Genomic DNA, 15,792 nt, shown 5'->3' on the forward strand with positions numbered 1-15,792 from the left:
AGGACAACCCCATTTCCCCTTCACATCCAGCACTATATTTCCTTTGGCCCTAATAACAGATATTTCCATAGCGATGAGATGTAACCAGACCAGACATAGGCTATCTGCGGTCCATAGCGATGATAGCTTATTATAGGCGTTTGGCTAATACCACTGAGACCCTGATATTAGCCGGTGGTCCGATTTGCTGTGTGGGATTTAGTAAGAAGCCAAAGTGTAGTCAGTGAATCGCGGGTAGGCTATGTTGCTCTAACCAAGCAACTGTAGCAAAAGATGCGAGAAATGGGCTGCAATGTGTCCGCTGTCCTTCATGAAAATAGCTTACGATGCACTCAATGAACCCTTCCTATAGGCATACTAGCATCTTTAAGAGCCAGCTAGGCTACGTCTAACCATTAAGGCCTACATGATGTGTATAAAGAAGATAAATCATGGACTAAATATAAAGCAGGACATTAGGCCTATGTATATACTGGGTTTTTAACAGGATATAATATAGGCTACAATCTATCTATTTATGTTGTAGGCCTAGGTTACTTCAAAATAAAAGTCGCCGGAAACGATTCTCACTGGTGGCTCTTTGTACAACAGACTAGTTGCTAAGAGCTTTTTACTGCAGTTACTGGTGGCTGCACGACTCCACTGAGAAGTGATAAGACTAGTAAAGACCAAAGATTGTATGAGGTAATGACATTAACCAGGAAACAGGCCTCTAACAACTAGATTGCTTCTTTTTTTCTCTCTTTTTGTGCCAGTATTTAAAGGTTCTAGCTTAATGTCCCTCTGTGAGATCTGTTATAGGCCCAATGATGTGCAAATACAGCATGCACATGTTGATGACATATACCATTAAATTGAAGATAATGTGAATGCTTTAAATATTTCAGTGATAATTTGACTTTAAGTGTCATTGTTAAAGTGACCTAACATTTATCAATCATAGTTATTAGTTAGGAGCGAAACTAAGTGCACAGACCGTGTGTGTGCATGCATGTTTAGAATTCAGTGGTGTGTATGTCTGTTAGTGTTAATTAAGACTTCAGTTGTTTCAAGTGTTATTGTTAGGCAGGATGTGGAGTTCAGTTGAAATAGAACACAACTCTGTCTGAAGCGACTCGGCGAATGCAGAAATGTACTCATGTATTTTTTAAAACACACTTCCATGTAATTAGGATCAATTAAGGAAAGAGGTTTATCTTTGTATTGATAATAAATTTATACTTATTCATACAGGTCAGATAAGCTCCCAGAATTGCAGTCAAAATTGCATCTGCCCATTGTTACACACCCACAAAGCACATGAAGCACACACAAAAGTACAAGTCATAGGTACTGTTTTTTTCCAATATACATATATTTCATGATGTTCATCAATATAATAAGACATTGATAGATTTACACTACAATTATTTAATGTACTTTAGTTTTTCATTCAGTCTCCTCTCCTTTACGACAAGTCAATCTTGTTTAGTTTCTAATCCCATACCAAATGACAGCACAATAAATCTATCAATAAATAAAAGCAAAGGAAAAGAAAAAGGTCAAATAAATTTGAAAACATTTCCCGTGATCCTCCGGTCTGGTCCCTCCGTGTAAGGCCAGACGACCAGGGGCAATATGGGCTTTTTTGTCCCCGAAACCCCAGTCCCAGGGAAAAATCAAAATCTTTCCTCAAAAATAAACAGATTTTTTTTAAAAGAAAAAATAGATCTCGTAGATATACAAACAGCAAATCTGATGTAAACTGGAGAATCATTCTAATCATTCCAGACAATTGAAGTTAAAAATACTTTTTTTTCCCAACCATTATCATCCCATTTTTTCATTACCTTTACCCATCAGTGCTTACACACAAACAATTCAGTGACATCTGGAGTTATTACTAAATTGATGCAAAAGAAGAAAAAGAAAAACACAATATTTGGTTCAAAAATAAATCATGTTAACAACATACATTAAGTAGAATATTGTATGTTTACAGCCATCCAGTGAACATTCAGAGACTCCAAAAGGTTCCCTCCTTTTGACTGCATTCAAGCCATTTGAGGGTGACGGTACACATTGGGGAAGACTACCCACTCTGCATTTATTAACACAACGCTTTGCTGAAGGTATTGCATCTTCGGTCAGTCTAGTTGATTTCTGCACGGTTCCAAATTTGAATTACAAGTTCACGAGTAATAAATCAAACCTGAATAATTTTTTTGTTCGTGCTGTGAATTTTGGATCACCCCCAAATGACCTGAACGCAGCGTTAAGTTGAAATCACTGAACAATTCCATTAGGTTGACGTAAGACAATATTCTCCACTGAATTATGTTCCAATCCCACCAAAAAACGAACAAATCACGACAGAAGAAAGTGGCACGTTGTTAAAATAAATGCACACTTCTTTTTCATACAGACAATAAAGCAACGGAAAGAGAGAGCACTCACTTCATTTTCACTACTGTGTTCAAATTGGTTGAGCACTCACAACAGTTGGATTTATGGATAACACAGTAGTCCTACCCCAATCAGTAGTGTTATTTATTTCACTTCAGTCCACTGTGTGGTTAACTCCTGTAGGATGGCTAAAAGAACCACTTTTGGAACCCTATGATTATTCTATTGCCAAAAACCCAATTTTACTGTTTGCTAACATAGTTATTGTCCTCATATATATTTTGGTAAATTGCTAATACCTTAAACCTGAGGATATAGGACCCCCTACCCCCAAAACACCCCCATAATACAACACCAAACAATGCAGATTTTTTTTACAAGATTTTTCTTGGTTTATGTTTTATAACTATATTTATTTCATCTTTTCATCTTAGAACTTGGCAGCACTATGGAGACAGAAAAAAGAAGAGTTGTGCTATTATTAGTTACAGGATCATGTGTCTTAAAAACTTGTTTACGGATTAAGGAATCTTCAGACCTGGATACACATGATGGGGGAGACTGTATTGAGATTTGAAGCATGCAGTCCTAATGTTTTGGTTTAATTTGCATATGTTAGGATGGCACACTCACAAGCCAGACTGACACACCATCATAATAGTGTGCGATTGTTGGAAGGTCCTGTAATCTTGGAGAAACAGAGTAAGGGTTATAAGCTATTTCAAACTAGAATAGAATAGTTTGGATAACTTTTGTTTTCTTTTCCGCTTGTTTTTGATGGCAATTGGCAGCATAAGCATGGAAATCTGGTCTTTGGTAATCTTCTGCAGTTTGCTTTTGCTCAATCTGGAGAAAAACAGTTCGGGGAAGCGGGCAGGGGACTAGGTCTGTTAAGGTCAGGGTCCTTCCTAATAGAACTGGCCGGCAGATCTGTAGCCTCTCAGTGTGTGTACTTCAGTGGTCAAGGAAACAACGTGCCCTCACTCTGAGGTTTAAGCGGCCTAATCTGTCGGGATAAACCGGGGATATTCCCAAGACAGAGCTATTCTGACACAAACTCACACACAACCACACACACTGATGCACCAGTGCTCACACACACACATACACACACAACCACACACACCGTAGGATTCAGAATCAAGTGAGTTGAGCAAAAGGGGGGCAGGTTGGTCTACTCAGCTGGCTATGGAAGATAAAAAGTCATGTTGAAAAGAGACAAGGCTACTAAGGCTTTACACACACTTGCTTGAAAATATTGTAAGTGGTTTTGTAGTCATTCTTTTTTTTTACCGTCACTGTGGCCCACTGTAAGATCTGAAAGCCTAATTCATACATTTTAGGATTGTTACCAATGGCATTTGTGGCAGTGCAGCATGAGAGCTGAATTGTCATCTCATGTCCATGTGTACAAAGCCTTAGTTTGACAGAGCATTAAAAAAACTAGTGCATCACACTGCCCTGCTAAAGAAAAATGTAAGAACTGTTTTTAAGACCAAACCAGTGAGGGCACAGATGAAAGAAATAACGGCAATAGCAATAGAAGCCTCTCCCCTTGTTGCTTGGCAGTGTATAACGCACAGAGCTGAATTACAAAAAACACAGCAGACAGAGGTAAAGAGGAGCTCGCTGCTGTCGGCAGCAAATAGCACTGATTGCACACTTCCTCTTTACCTGTCCGTTTCACACAAAAATATACTATAATAAAAAATAGAATCTATTATATTTAAAAAAGAAAAAAAGGCCTTAACTATAGGGAGAAACACTGAGACAGAACCACTGCGGGAGGTAAACACTCCTCTGAGGAGCGCTACTATCTTTTGAATATTTGCCTCTCACTAAACCCCTTGACTGTAGATATCTGAGCCTTCCCCAAAGTTGCTGATGCTAAACTCAACTTGTGAATTTGATCAGCCTCTGTCCCTGCTCCTGGATTTCGCAAATAAGGCTGAGTTGTCTGTTTTTTTTTATGTGCTCTTTATGTGGAGTTTTTTTTTTTGCTGCACGAGGATCTCCATTGGCCAGGCTATTGACCAGCCAGACAGCGCCATCAAAAACAAGGTTATTTGTGCATTTTAAACAGATTCTCATTTTCTACAGTCACCCACAGCCCCGGCACACTCTTAAAGAGCGAGGGGTGTGTTTGACTGTAAGTATTCTACAGTAACTAAAAGAACTGGAGACTAAGGCTTTTTGCGTGACCAAGTAGGTTATGGGCCAGTGAGAATTAACCTTTGCTTTATGTAAATTATTCAATCGTTAATTCATGTAACGGCCCCTGTTTCATCATTGTTTTGCAAGCCCATATCCACGGTTTGACATTAATGACATCTCCACAGTATACTGTAAGTGTAATGTTAAGATAACATCACCAATATTACAAAACAAAAGGATTTGGACAGACTGAAAGACTAATCCTGTCCATCCAAAATGTACTCTTACAGCTATTCACTAGAACTATTTTCTCCTATGTTTTGTATGACAGACGTTTTCGACACAAGTTTCATCGCATGTACTTTTTTTTTTCTTTTAAAGATACTTACACCTACATGTGCTACGGTAAGACCATTTGCACTAGACTGCAATGAAGGAATGTTTTCGAAATAAGACACTACGTAATATTTAAATAAAAATAGAAACATCTACAGACATTGGTCCAACTATGGCAGTATTGAAATTAGAAAGAAGAAAAATTGAGGTGTTCAAGCATGCTGAGAGACAGCATAAGGTCGGGGCGTTAAGGACTGTTGAAAGATGAAAGTTGTTAGAGGAGTGAAATGGAGAAGGACAAATGACACTCAGATAATGTGGGGGTCTGATGGAAAGGACTATGAATGATGATGACTAGGGGTTAGTTACACAACTTGTACATGATCAATATCAGTGAGCACTGACTCTCTCAGAAAGCCAGCAAAGAAGCTAAGACTTGAATGTCTGATGCCATCAAGTTATACAAGTGTGGAGCTTAAGTTAGAGTACCTCCAAGGGCATCTCTGTCTGTGTAAATAGCTCAAATGTCTGTAACTTGATGATATTATTTTGGAACAAGTTTTAGTTCTCTGGCTTATTTTGGACTGTCTTAGTGGACACGAGTAACACAATGCATTCCAGAAAATCAACTGGTATGTCCTTAGTTGGATGGAGACGAACTCCCCTGTGCAAAAGTACACTAAAAAAGAGAGAGAAAGCAGGGAACGGACGGATGATGATGATGATAACATGCAAGATACACACTTTGATTAATAGGCAGTATTTAACGCTGAAGCATACGGAAACTTAATACAAAAATTAAAAAATACAAAATGCACACACACGCACACATACACACACACACCTACAAAACAGTATATATCAGAATAAAACTCTACAAAGAACTATATATATATAAGTTATGTAACAATTATCGCCAATCGTTGTTTCCTTTTCTGTTGTTGCATCGTCACAAGTGTTTGGTTCTCAGTGTGGCAGGTTAGAAAAGCCAAGAGTACCCAGAAAGGAGACAGGGCCACACACTCACAGGACAAATATTGACGGGGGTCCAGAGGCGAGGTGGTGGAAGTGGGGGGGGAGCCAAGGGGCCCTGCAGGGGTTTAGGGGTGTTATATCGAGGCTAAACGGGGAGATATATATAATAAATCATTTTTTCATGGTTAAATTTTGTAATCAATTTGAGGGTTTTTTTCTGTAGCAAGGATGTTGGGATTAGACTGGGGTAGGAGCAACTCTTCTTAGGTGCTGAAGTACACTGTAGAAAGAAGGAAAGAAGGAAAGGTGACAAAGTGTTATTCAACAAGTTTAAAGTAATGCATTAGCAGAAAAACATACATCAAATCAATACAACTTCAAATTAATAGTATTTTGTTCTCAGGTGAGTTTTCATTCCGGGACATGCTTTATTATATTATACAATACGTATTATGTAGAAAATGTGAGTGTCACAGTTTGATTAAATTACATTTAACATAACTACAAACCTATGTGTGTAAAAAAGTCAAAAGGATTCTTACCAACAACGACGATGAGGACAATCAGGCCTATCACACCAAGGATGATCATCATCTGTAGTTTTAAGAAAAAGCCATTAGTCATTTTTTTGGCCAAACTTATATCATTTGTAAAACTAGCACAAAATAAACACAATTCAAAATCAACCTTAGACTATATTAAGTGTATGTAACCCTTACAGAACACCAAAGTTCTCTCTGTATTATTATTTATGCTAACAAATGAATTTCTCAGCCGTCATATTCTCCACGGCCAAATGAACAACAATGACCTCAAAATCCAGCAGGCTCAGATGTTTTTAACATGGCTGCACAGCGCTGACTCTGATGTCAGCACGATGATTCCTAAGGCGTTGTGCCATTGTGCAATCCAACCTTGATGTAGAATGTCTAGCTCGAAGCAACCAATGACACAGTTATATTGACGTCCAAGCAAAATGATGCTTGTGAACAAAGCCCATGGCAGACATCAATGGCAGCCTGTACACACATTAAATTGCTTTTGGAGAAAGCACGTGTGCATGTCCTCACCTTGGCGTTCTTCCACCAGTATTTATTCTTGAGTTTTGCAGCGCTGGTCTCAAACTGAGAGGCTCCAGCCTGCAGGGCATCAGCCCTATCGTCCAGTTCTGACAGCTTCTGATCACGCTCCAGAACCTTATCCACGTTTACACGCATGATATCCACCACCTGGGTAAAAAGAGACACGCACAGCAGTGTAGTGCAATCAGCTAGACAGACAGAAAGACCCTGTGTGGCGGTCTGACAGCAGGGAGCTAGACTATTTCATATGGATAATGATTGAAACGTGTTTATTAGGTTTCATGTAAAAGCAAAATGGTTTCAAGCATTATATAAAATGGCTGGAGTCAACCCCCATCCCTGACAATGGTTTGTGTGGATTTTTGTTTGAGTCACCAGTTAGTGACCAATGAACGATTCTAAATGATGAGATTGTAGATGTCTGAGGCTGACAACAGGAGTTTGCGTTTGCAGTAAGGCGCACACTCACCTCGTCCACCTGTGCCTGTGTCTGCTGCAGACGGCGGTTGCTGGTGAGGTTGGGAGGTTGAGATCCATCTGCTGCAGGGGCTCCAGCTGGGGCAGACCTAATGATGAAAACATACACATGTTGAGTGCTTAGATAAACCATATCCGACAAGACATTTAGAAATTATTCTGCCTGTCTCAGTTGAAAATGTTCTAGTGACAACAACAAGTTAATTTAGTTTACAAAAGAGTAAACTGCTCAAATATTTTAAATACACTACTGCACTAATGTCATTTAAGATGTTTACCTGCTCTATAATATTTTATATCGGTAATCATCGGTTTCTTAAGGAAGGGGTAAAGCGAATTGACAAATATTTAACTTGGTGTGCTGAAAACGATATTATTTGGGATTATTTGCAGTTTAACCCACTCAGTTGTTTGTATATTTGCAGCTACTATTGGCTCTGCAAAAGTCAAGTTGACCTGTCGTGTCATGTTCTATCCAAACCCAGCATAGACCTAGTCCTTTGGATGCACTGTGCACCAGTACTGACGTCAGCGAGCGAGACGCAGTTTAAGTGAAATGTCATTTGCAAGTGAAAAGTGAAAGGTTTACCTCTGCTCTTTGCAGTGGAAGACAATAATAAACTAAAAATATCGTACTGCCAACTCAGTAGCGATACAAGACTCATCAATTACCTAGACATGGCTCTTTTAAAATACAATAGGAATTGAGCCTAGCTCTTTACTAAGGACAAACAAAAGTAATATCACATTTTAATGTAGTTTTATAGTGGGACTAGAATTTTTCCTTGATGAGGCTGCATGTGAACTCTCTATTTCTAATCTGCAAGAGCCTTTTATCTGCTACTACACTGATGTTGGTCATGTAAAGGGTTAAAGTTGTCTAATTTGAGAGACATGTGACTTCCATATTAGAACACTTTAGACAACTACTAGCACAAAGACTTGACCCCGCATATCATCACAGGCATGGACAATAGACACATGTACAAACACACAAAGCAAACACAAAAATGTTATAGATTGATTGCCAGTGTGAAACCATTTTGAATAAGATATGATTATCTTAACATATTAATATTTCTTTGCCCTGTATTTTCTTAGTTTCAATATCAATACAAATATTAACATTAAATGTTAAACATTATTAAACGTAATAACTTACTTAACTTAACAGCATTCACAACAACATTCCAAAAAGCAAATGAGAAATGTTTAACAGGCTTCAACTACTTAAAGCTGAGCATGTAGTGTGAAGGAAATAGGCTAGCTTAAGTTAGCATGTGCTCTTCTCTTCTATCAGTCCAAATAAATCAATATAATTAAAAAGTGAAATTGTTTCTAAAACTGAAATTGAAACTGGAAATATTACAAGGGCTGTTGTATCATCTGACTAATACACCTTCATTGTAACTAAACTACAAGGCTAATGTGAGACATAACTCTGTATAAAGGTCACCTTTACACGCTCACACATTACTAATCCTCTAACAGCAACAAATCCTTTAGGATAGTTGGCCTAGTGGAGCTGGTGGTCCTATCAGCTGACAACCAGCCCTAACAGAAGCTGGCACTGGCAGTATAACACACTCAAGGCTACCTGTGTGATTGCTATAATGGTGAATAATGTGTCTTAAAGAAAACTATTTATAATAGACCGATAGGCTTTAATTGAATCTAGAGTGATTACAACTCAAAAGTGACAGCATGTTAACAAAGCAGGAACTGTGTTGTTTTGTCAACGTTCACTGTCTAATGATTAAGTACATAAGATCTGTATAATTAGTGTATGCTTCTTTTCGCACACCAGCAGCGAGTTTCATGCTATTATCACCTCTGAACTGGCACCACAACCATCTAGAAAGAGTGACGAGATTTCTCACCAGCTTCCATATCAATGTGAATACCACCTACTACAGTTTTTATTCAAAGGATTGACATAAGGGAAGATTCACACTCAGGTGTGGCCAATGTTTCTAATCTGTTACACGAGGGTGCATAATCTTCACATTGAATTGAAAACCATATCTGAGAGTTGTCTCTGCATGCTGCACTGTTTATGGCACATGGGGCAGTAATATCCTTTTTATTGATGCATCTCTTTATATGAAGTCAACAGGTGGCTACTATACAGTAACTTTAAGTCAGAATTTGCCAGGGGTATAAATAATTTCGGGCTTGACTGTATATATATATACTTAGTCTAGTAGATTGTGTTTTGGTGAGGAAAAAGCACGCTGTCTGACTTTAGCACTGGACAGCGACATTTCAGCACTGGACAGCGCCACACCAGACCAGAATCTGTGCTCCCCGCCTTACTATTCCATTCTGTTTTATGTTCCTGAACTGCAACTCGACACACGACGCTCACCTCTTCTTTGATATCCGTCCCTATACACAGAGCCAGCAGGCCTACATAATGTCCTGTACAGCATCACGTTTCACGAAGGGGCCTGTAAATACATTGAAAGCCTAACACGACGAGGGCGGGGAGGTTCCTTCTTATTTGAGACACTTGGATGGACAATTCTGACCACAATTTAGCGATGAATAAATAATGCTTGTAGCCTCCGGTATATAGCAACAAGCATGTTTCCACAGGTCGTGTGTTGGCACCAGGCTATTTCAACGTTTTCACTTCCCACAAAGGCAAAAACTGACAGACGAAGTTGTCACGAGCTATATTTCCTTAGCCCACCCTATATGTGCTTAATGTTCATTTGAAAGAAAGGAAAATGTGAGAAATATTACAGGGTTCATTTGCCCCTGAAGACGCAAACAGTCTGATATATGGTGTGATAGCCTGTAGCTGTCCGCCCTCGCACGACATTCGACGACATACAGTAGGAGGCTAGGCTATCCCCACCCCCCGCTGTAGGTTACAAATAACACGTAAACTAGGGGGCAAAGCCTTTCTCAGTCTAGAAAATATAATCGTTTAAAAGACGGTCTGTGGAGTACCGGTCGAATAATGTCGAAGCTTTAAATGTTCAACACTGTGTCCTTGCTGTTTCTAGAATGATTCTAATCGTCACCTGTGGTTTCAGCGACACATAAAATGAAGGCCTGGAAATGGTTAATTGAGGATATAATGAAGGATTTGTTTGTAGGCTACATAATGTTTTCTAAATGTGGCTTTAATTAGCCCCTGGGTAATCGCACGGACGGTGTCCTTTTCAAATCAAACCAGTCCGAACTGGATAATAAAAAAAAATGCGTGCGTGATCTGCTTCGGCGAAATGCGCGAGACGACTCAATAAAAGAGACACGCGAAAAGCACGTAGCTCGTCTACCGTGTAAACAGCGAAAAATATGGACAATTATGTTTAAATAACAGATAAACCCGAATACATCGGTCTACCCCAAGGTTAGGCCGATGCGTTAGCCTCTACGTTTACGTTAGGCTCATATTATCTGAGAAAAAGAAGCGCAAAATGATATTCAATGCCAATATCTAGCAATGGCATAGTGACCAACTAACACTGGTAAAATAACCTCAGTGGGCTATTCGAGGGCAAATACAGCCTACGATAAACCATTCAGACAGCACAAATCCCAGATAGCCTGCCAGCATCAGTCGTGAGGCGAAAACTGGATTTCGTTCATAAATTGGGATTAAAAAAAAGAGCTGTTACACGATATTGTAGGCTACTTACATTTTCCTGGTAGTATTGGCTGGACAGCTGTGCTGAAATCCGGGCTGGAAATGTTAGCGCGTGCTAAGTGGCTGGCAGATGGGAGGTGGATTTGCCTTCTGCGCTCCTCTCTACCCTCTAGCACCCTTTGGTTAAACTGTGGCGTTTCCCTGCAGCCTAGGGTAGGACTTCTTGCTCGTCTTTGCCTCTTCTGAAATACGTCCCCTCGCTAACCAAAAACCCGTCTTCCTCTTTCTAGTTCTACGGATATACGGCACCTGCAGGCTATAACGGGGCCCGGCGCTGTCAGGGTCCGTGCGATAATGAAGGTGTAATAAACAGACGCCTGGCTTAGGTGGACAAAGATGGCTCTGTGACGTCAATCGCGGCGAGTCTCATGTTGAAATGGGTGTCCGGAGACTTCAAAGGAAACGTTTTAACGGCCGGGACATCGAGTTTGTTTTTGTTTATAGCCAATGTGGGGGTCGTTATGGGTACTTTACGCACATTTCCTTTACACGCGTTACATGTCGTGGTCTTACTTGTGTTTAAAGCTTGTATAAAGCTGCTTACTTTGACTGCCATGTCTGTGTGTCAACAAAATGGCGTTCCTCGAAAGGGGGTGTGGCGAGGTGGTTGCCTGATTAGCATTCATAGTAAATATGGATAGGGATGTAGTGGAGAGTTAACCCACCTGAAAGCGCTCTACCTATGCAATCTTTTGTTGGAGGAATGACTAATGCTCGCTATTATCTCCGGGTGGCATTCATTTACATTGCCTTCAATGTGGTGATATACATTGTATTGGTCAGAGATAACCTCATTCATGTAAGCATAGGGTCTTTTAAGGCACATGCCATGTTGTCATAGCTTGGCTTTATGAGGGGTGTTCTGGTTCCCCAAGGATGGATTGAGAATGTTTGAACTCATTAGAATGATTCATACTCCTCTTTACCCTTTGTACAAAAATAGTAGAATAAAATGATGATAAATGTATGATGACTCATAACATATGTTTAGCCATCTCTGTAAAACAGCAGTCAAAGCCAATGAGGGAATTCTGAAACTTATAATTTAAATGTATTTCTTTATTTATTGGTGTGAAAAAAAAATGTAATTTGACCCTGAAGTGCCCTTGTAGATAGTTGTCTTTAATCTGTAATTTCATGTGAAGAAGCTTCGCCAACGTGTCTGTAACAAGAAATAATGAAAGTCATGATAAAATAGCAATATATAGGCTACTGATCTTTGAATGGTTTGTATTATTTACTACAACTAGGCCTACTGTCCTGCCGGTGTCGATTTTCATTCAAACGTTCCACCGTTTTTAGACAGAATTGTGATTGCACTGATAACTTTCAGTGTCTCCTATAATACATTGAATCCATGCAGATGTTAGGATAAATACTTTGTTTTATCCCTAGTCAGGTTATAGCCAATCACTGTAAAAAAAAACAATAACACAGTGAACCTTCTAAACCTAACTTGACATGGCAATTGGCTTTCCCCCGTAGCCGCAAGTAAATTACACAGGCTGAAGGCTCATGTCAGTTTGTAGATCTCACCATTGAACTCCTGCTAGATCAAATCATTTCCATCTATTTTTCTGGACGGGATTCAACTTTCTTGTACAGTGTAAAATAGAATTTCGTTTCATGTTATCCTTTGAATGAACATCCATAATGACACACCAGTGTGTTCACGTGTGGTTTACTCATTTAGATAGATAGAATATATTATATATTCAATGATGAAAGAGAGAAAGAGGAAAAGACATCTAGTGAATAATGAAGACAATGAAGCAAGTTCAACATAATGATAAAGTTGAAAGATAAACTAAAAAGGTTAAACAGATAGAGACATATTTTTGTACGACTCACTAGTGTGTTCAAACATGGGAAATTAGCACATGTATTGTCGTCAGGAATTCCAGGGAAGTGTTGTTTGTACAGAGGAATCAACCAAGAACCTCGTGTCAGCAATGACACTGTTTGAATGTAGGCTTCTTTTAGGAAGCTTTGGTACATTATAATTTGGGTAACATGAATTAATTTACAGAAAGACTAAATGTAGGTTGTACTTTTCTTTGTTGAGGAATAATCAATACCATATCAATAAAATCACATACCAAGATATTTTCTTTGGGGACACAGCAACAATGCACGTTGCACACTTTACTTGAAGGATTACTTATACATAACTAATATACACTATGATAATATATTTTTATATCATTTTGTGGGGGAAACTAAATAAATATTACATATATTTATGTGCAAGCTCATTGGACAGAGTTTCCCAAGCTATTTCTATATTGTGCGGTTTCAAAGGATGTATCTTTTAATTGACAGATGTTGATATTGTATATACTCAGAGCCCACATGGTGGTGCTATAGGGCAACTTTGCTTCTTTGATAACTGCTTAAAAAAAAGAAATGGGTGCAGAAATAGCTGCTCCCCTCATGGCCGTGACCTCAAATGATATTTTGGAGAATGTACAGCTGGCATGTCACAAAAGCTTTACTTTCCTACAACTTAGAGCACTTAAAGGCCTACTTCACCGGTTTGAATATGAAGGTGTATTGAATTCTGAGATCCTATGTAGTATAAATGTGCGAAAAAAATTAAAATCGGTTCATCCTAGCCTGAGAAAAGGCAGAAAGAGTGTTTTTTTTAACCCTATATTTCTCTTTCTCGTGACATCACAGAAAGAGAAATATAGGGTTAAAAAAAACGTACTTTGTAAATATTACTGTGATGTCACAGTAAAAGACATCACAGTAATATTTACAAAGTAAGTTTTTTTTTAACCCTATATTTCTCTTTCTGTGATGTCACGAGAAAGAGAAATATAGGGTTAAAAAAAACACTCTTTCTGCCTTTTCTCAGGCTAGGATGAACCGATTTCAATTTTTTTCGCACATTTATACTACATAGGATCTCAGAATTCAATACACCATCATATTCAAACCGGTGAAGTAGGCCTTTAAGGCAGTTAACATCCCTGAGGCGGTCCTCTCTCTTCACTTTCTATCTGCAGAGAAACGCCTTGTTAAGTACGGGACCTCAGTTTACTGAGGGCCCGTAATTATTACTCTCCACCATACTTACTTCTTACTCCTTATTTCTTCCGCCACATTTTCTAGCTGCTACTCCTCCCACACCGTTACACGTAGTCATGCAAAAATTTCACACAACGTGCGTCCCCACCCCGCGGGGTGACTTTGTAGGTCGTGTCGTATTTTTTCTAACCGATTTTATAGTTCTCCTTTTCAGAGCTTCAGGGCAGAAAAAATCAATTGAAGAGATGTTTTAATAATAATAATAATAATAATAATAATAATAATAATAATAATAATAATAATAATAATAATAATAATAATCACATTAAAGAATTATAAAAATGTGCTACTGCATGCCAGGTTTTTGCAGATCTGTAAATGCAGAAAGCCCAAGGTCATTCACAACATATTTATAGTTGTTCATGTTTTAATTTCACAAATCTGTGTGCTATATTCATTTAAGCCACCTGTTTCGATATGCCCACTTAAATTAAATATAAAAAAAAGAAAATAGTTCTAATTCAATTATCTCAGGTTCACAAGTTCATGAATTTGGCATATGGAATAAACACAACACAATGTTTCTAACAACATATTTTGATTTAGTTCATTTAAGACTGTTCTGCCAGCACAACCAGGAAACTGTGCAATGCTGTTGTGTTGTGAACATTTAATTGTCATGTATAACATGTAACTATTTCACCCACACTGTGAATGAGAGAGGAATTGTAATGTTTGGGAGAAACAGGTACGCTCCTTGAATTGTACAGCTCAGACACCCAAGTCTTGATCTATAATTGATCAAAGCCTTGAGCCCTGACTCTTTCTGAAAAATTGAAGCCGACATGAACCCCCCTGCCTCCGCAATTTCTCTGCTCCGAAGCAGAGTCCAAAGTCTGACATTTTAGTAGAGGAATTTTAAGGCATTTGGAATAGTCTGAACAGTAAACACTAAATAGTCTACTAGATAAATACATGTTGTTTAACATAGTATTGTGGTCAGTTAATTCCATCTCACGTAAATTCTACAAATAGATTAATAAACAAAATGCTACCAAAAAACAAAAAGAGTAATGGTAAATATAGCATAGACTACATATACAACACCCTTTTTATGTCTGTTAATTCTCCGAGCTTTGTTCATGGAAACCTCCATGATTTCCTGTCTGTGAATATAGTCAAAGGAATTTTTCATGGTTTGACATATAACTGACAGTTTTCCCGAGGGGCTCTGGAGAACCGGTTTCCACATGAAACAGTCAAAGACACAGTTGGAACAGTTGCTGAGAATTTTATTGTTGTTTAAAAGTGCCTTTACAGTACCCCATGAGGTATACAGTTTTGATAAGACGAGATGTGAGGTTGTCAAGTGACTTACTGAAATGTTTGGTGTAGTGTAGGGAGTTACACATACTGTATGAACAAACTGTTTGAGAATCTCAATTCATGGCACAATCTAGTGAGAAAAGAAAAAAAAAGAAAGGAGGATATTGAATCCAGAAAATGATGTTAAGACATGATAAAATCCTGTCATTTCAGTGAGGATTTCATTCACAGTTGTGGTCCTAGTTAGCATTCACTCACATTCCAACAATCACAAGGGTGTGTGGCACCAAAACATTCCCCTAACCCCTCAAAAAGCCTAAAGCACAAATGTCTAAACAATCAAATGAAACATCCCTGGTGAGG

General features: G+C 38.6%; 1 protein-coding gene across 1 annotated transcript; it reads right to left on the minus strand.

Moving 5' to 3' along the window:
- Positions 1–6,113: 6,113 nt before the first annotated feature.
- Positions 6,114–11,090, minus strand: vamp2 (vesicle-associated membrane protein 2; the record flags this gene model as incomplete). Its single annotated transcript, XM_080041478.1, has 5 exons — positions 11,063–11,090; positions 7,402–7,498; positions 6,921–7,079; positions 6,393–6,444; positions 6,114–6,130 (listed from the first exon to the last, which is right to left on the minus strand). Coding segments are annotated over exons 1-5 (327 nt in total). The 5' UTR covers positions 11,065–11,090.
- Positions 11,091–15,792: the final 4,702 nt, after the last annotated feature.

The sequence above is a fragment of the Ammodytes marinus genome (assembly GCF_949987685.1).
Source record: "Ammodytes marinus genome assembly, chromosome: 14".
NCBI classification, from domain to species: domain Eukaryota; kingdom Metazoa; phylum Chordata; class Actinopteri; order Uranoscopiformes; family Ammodytidae; genus Ammodytes; species Ammodytes marinus.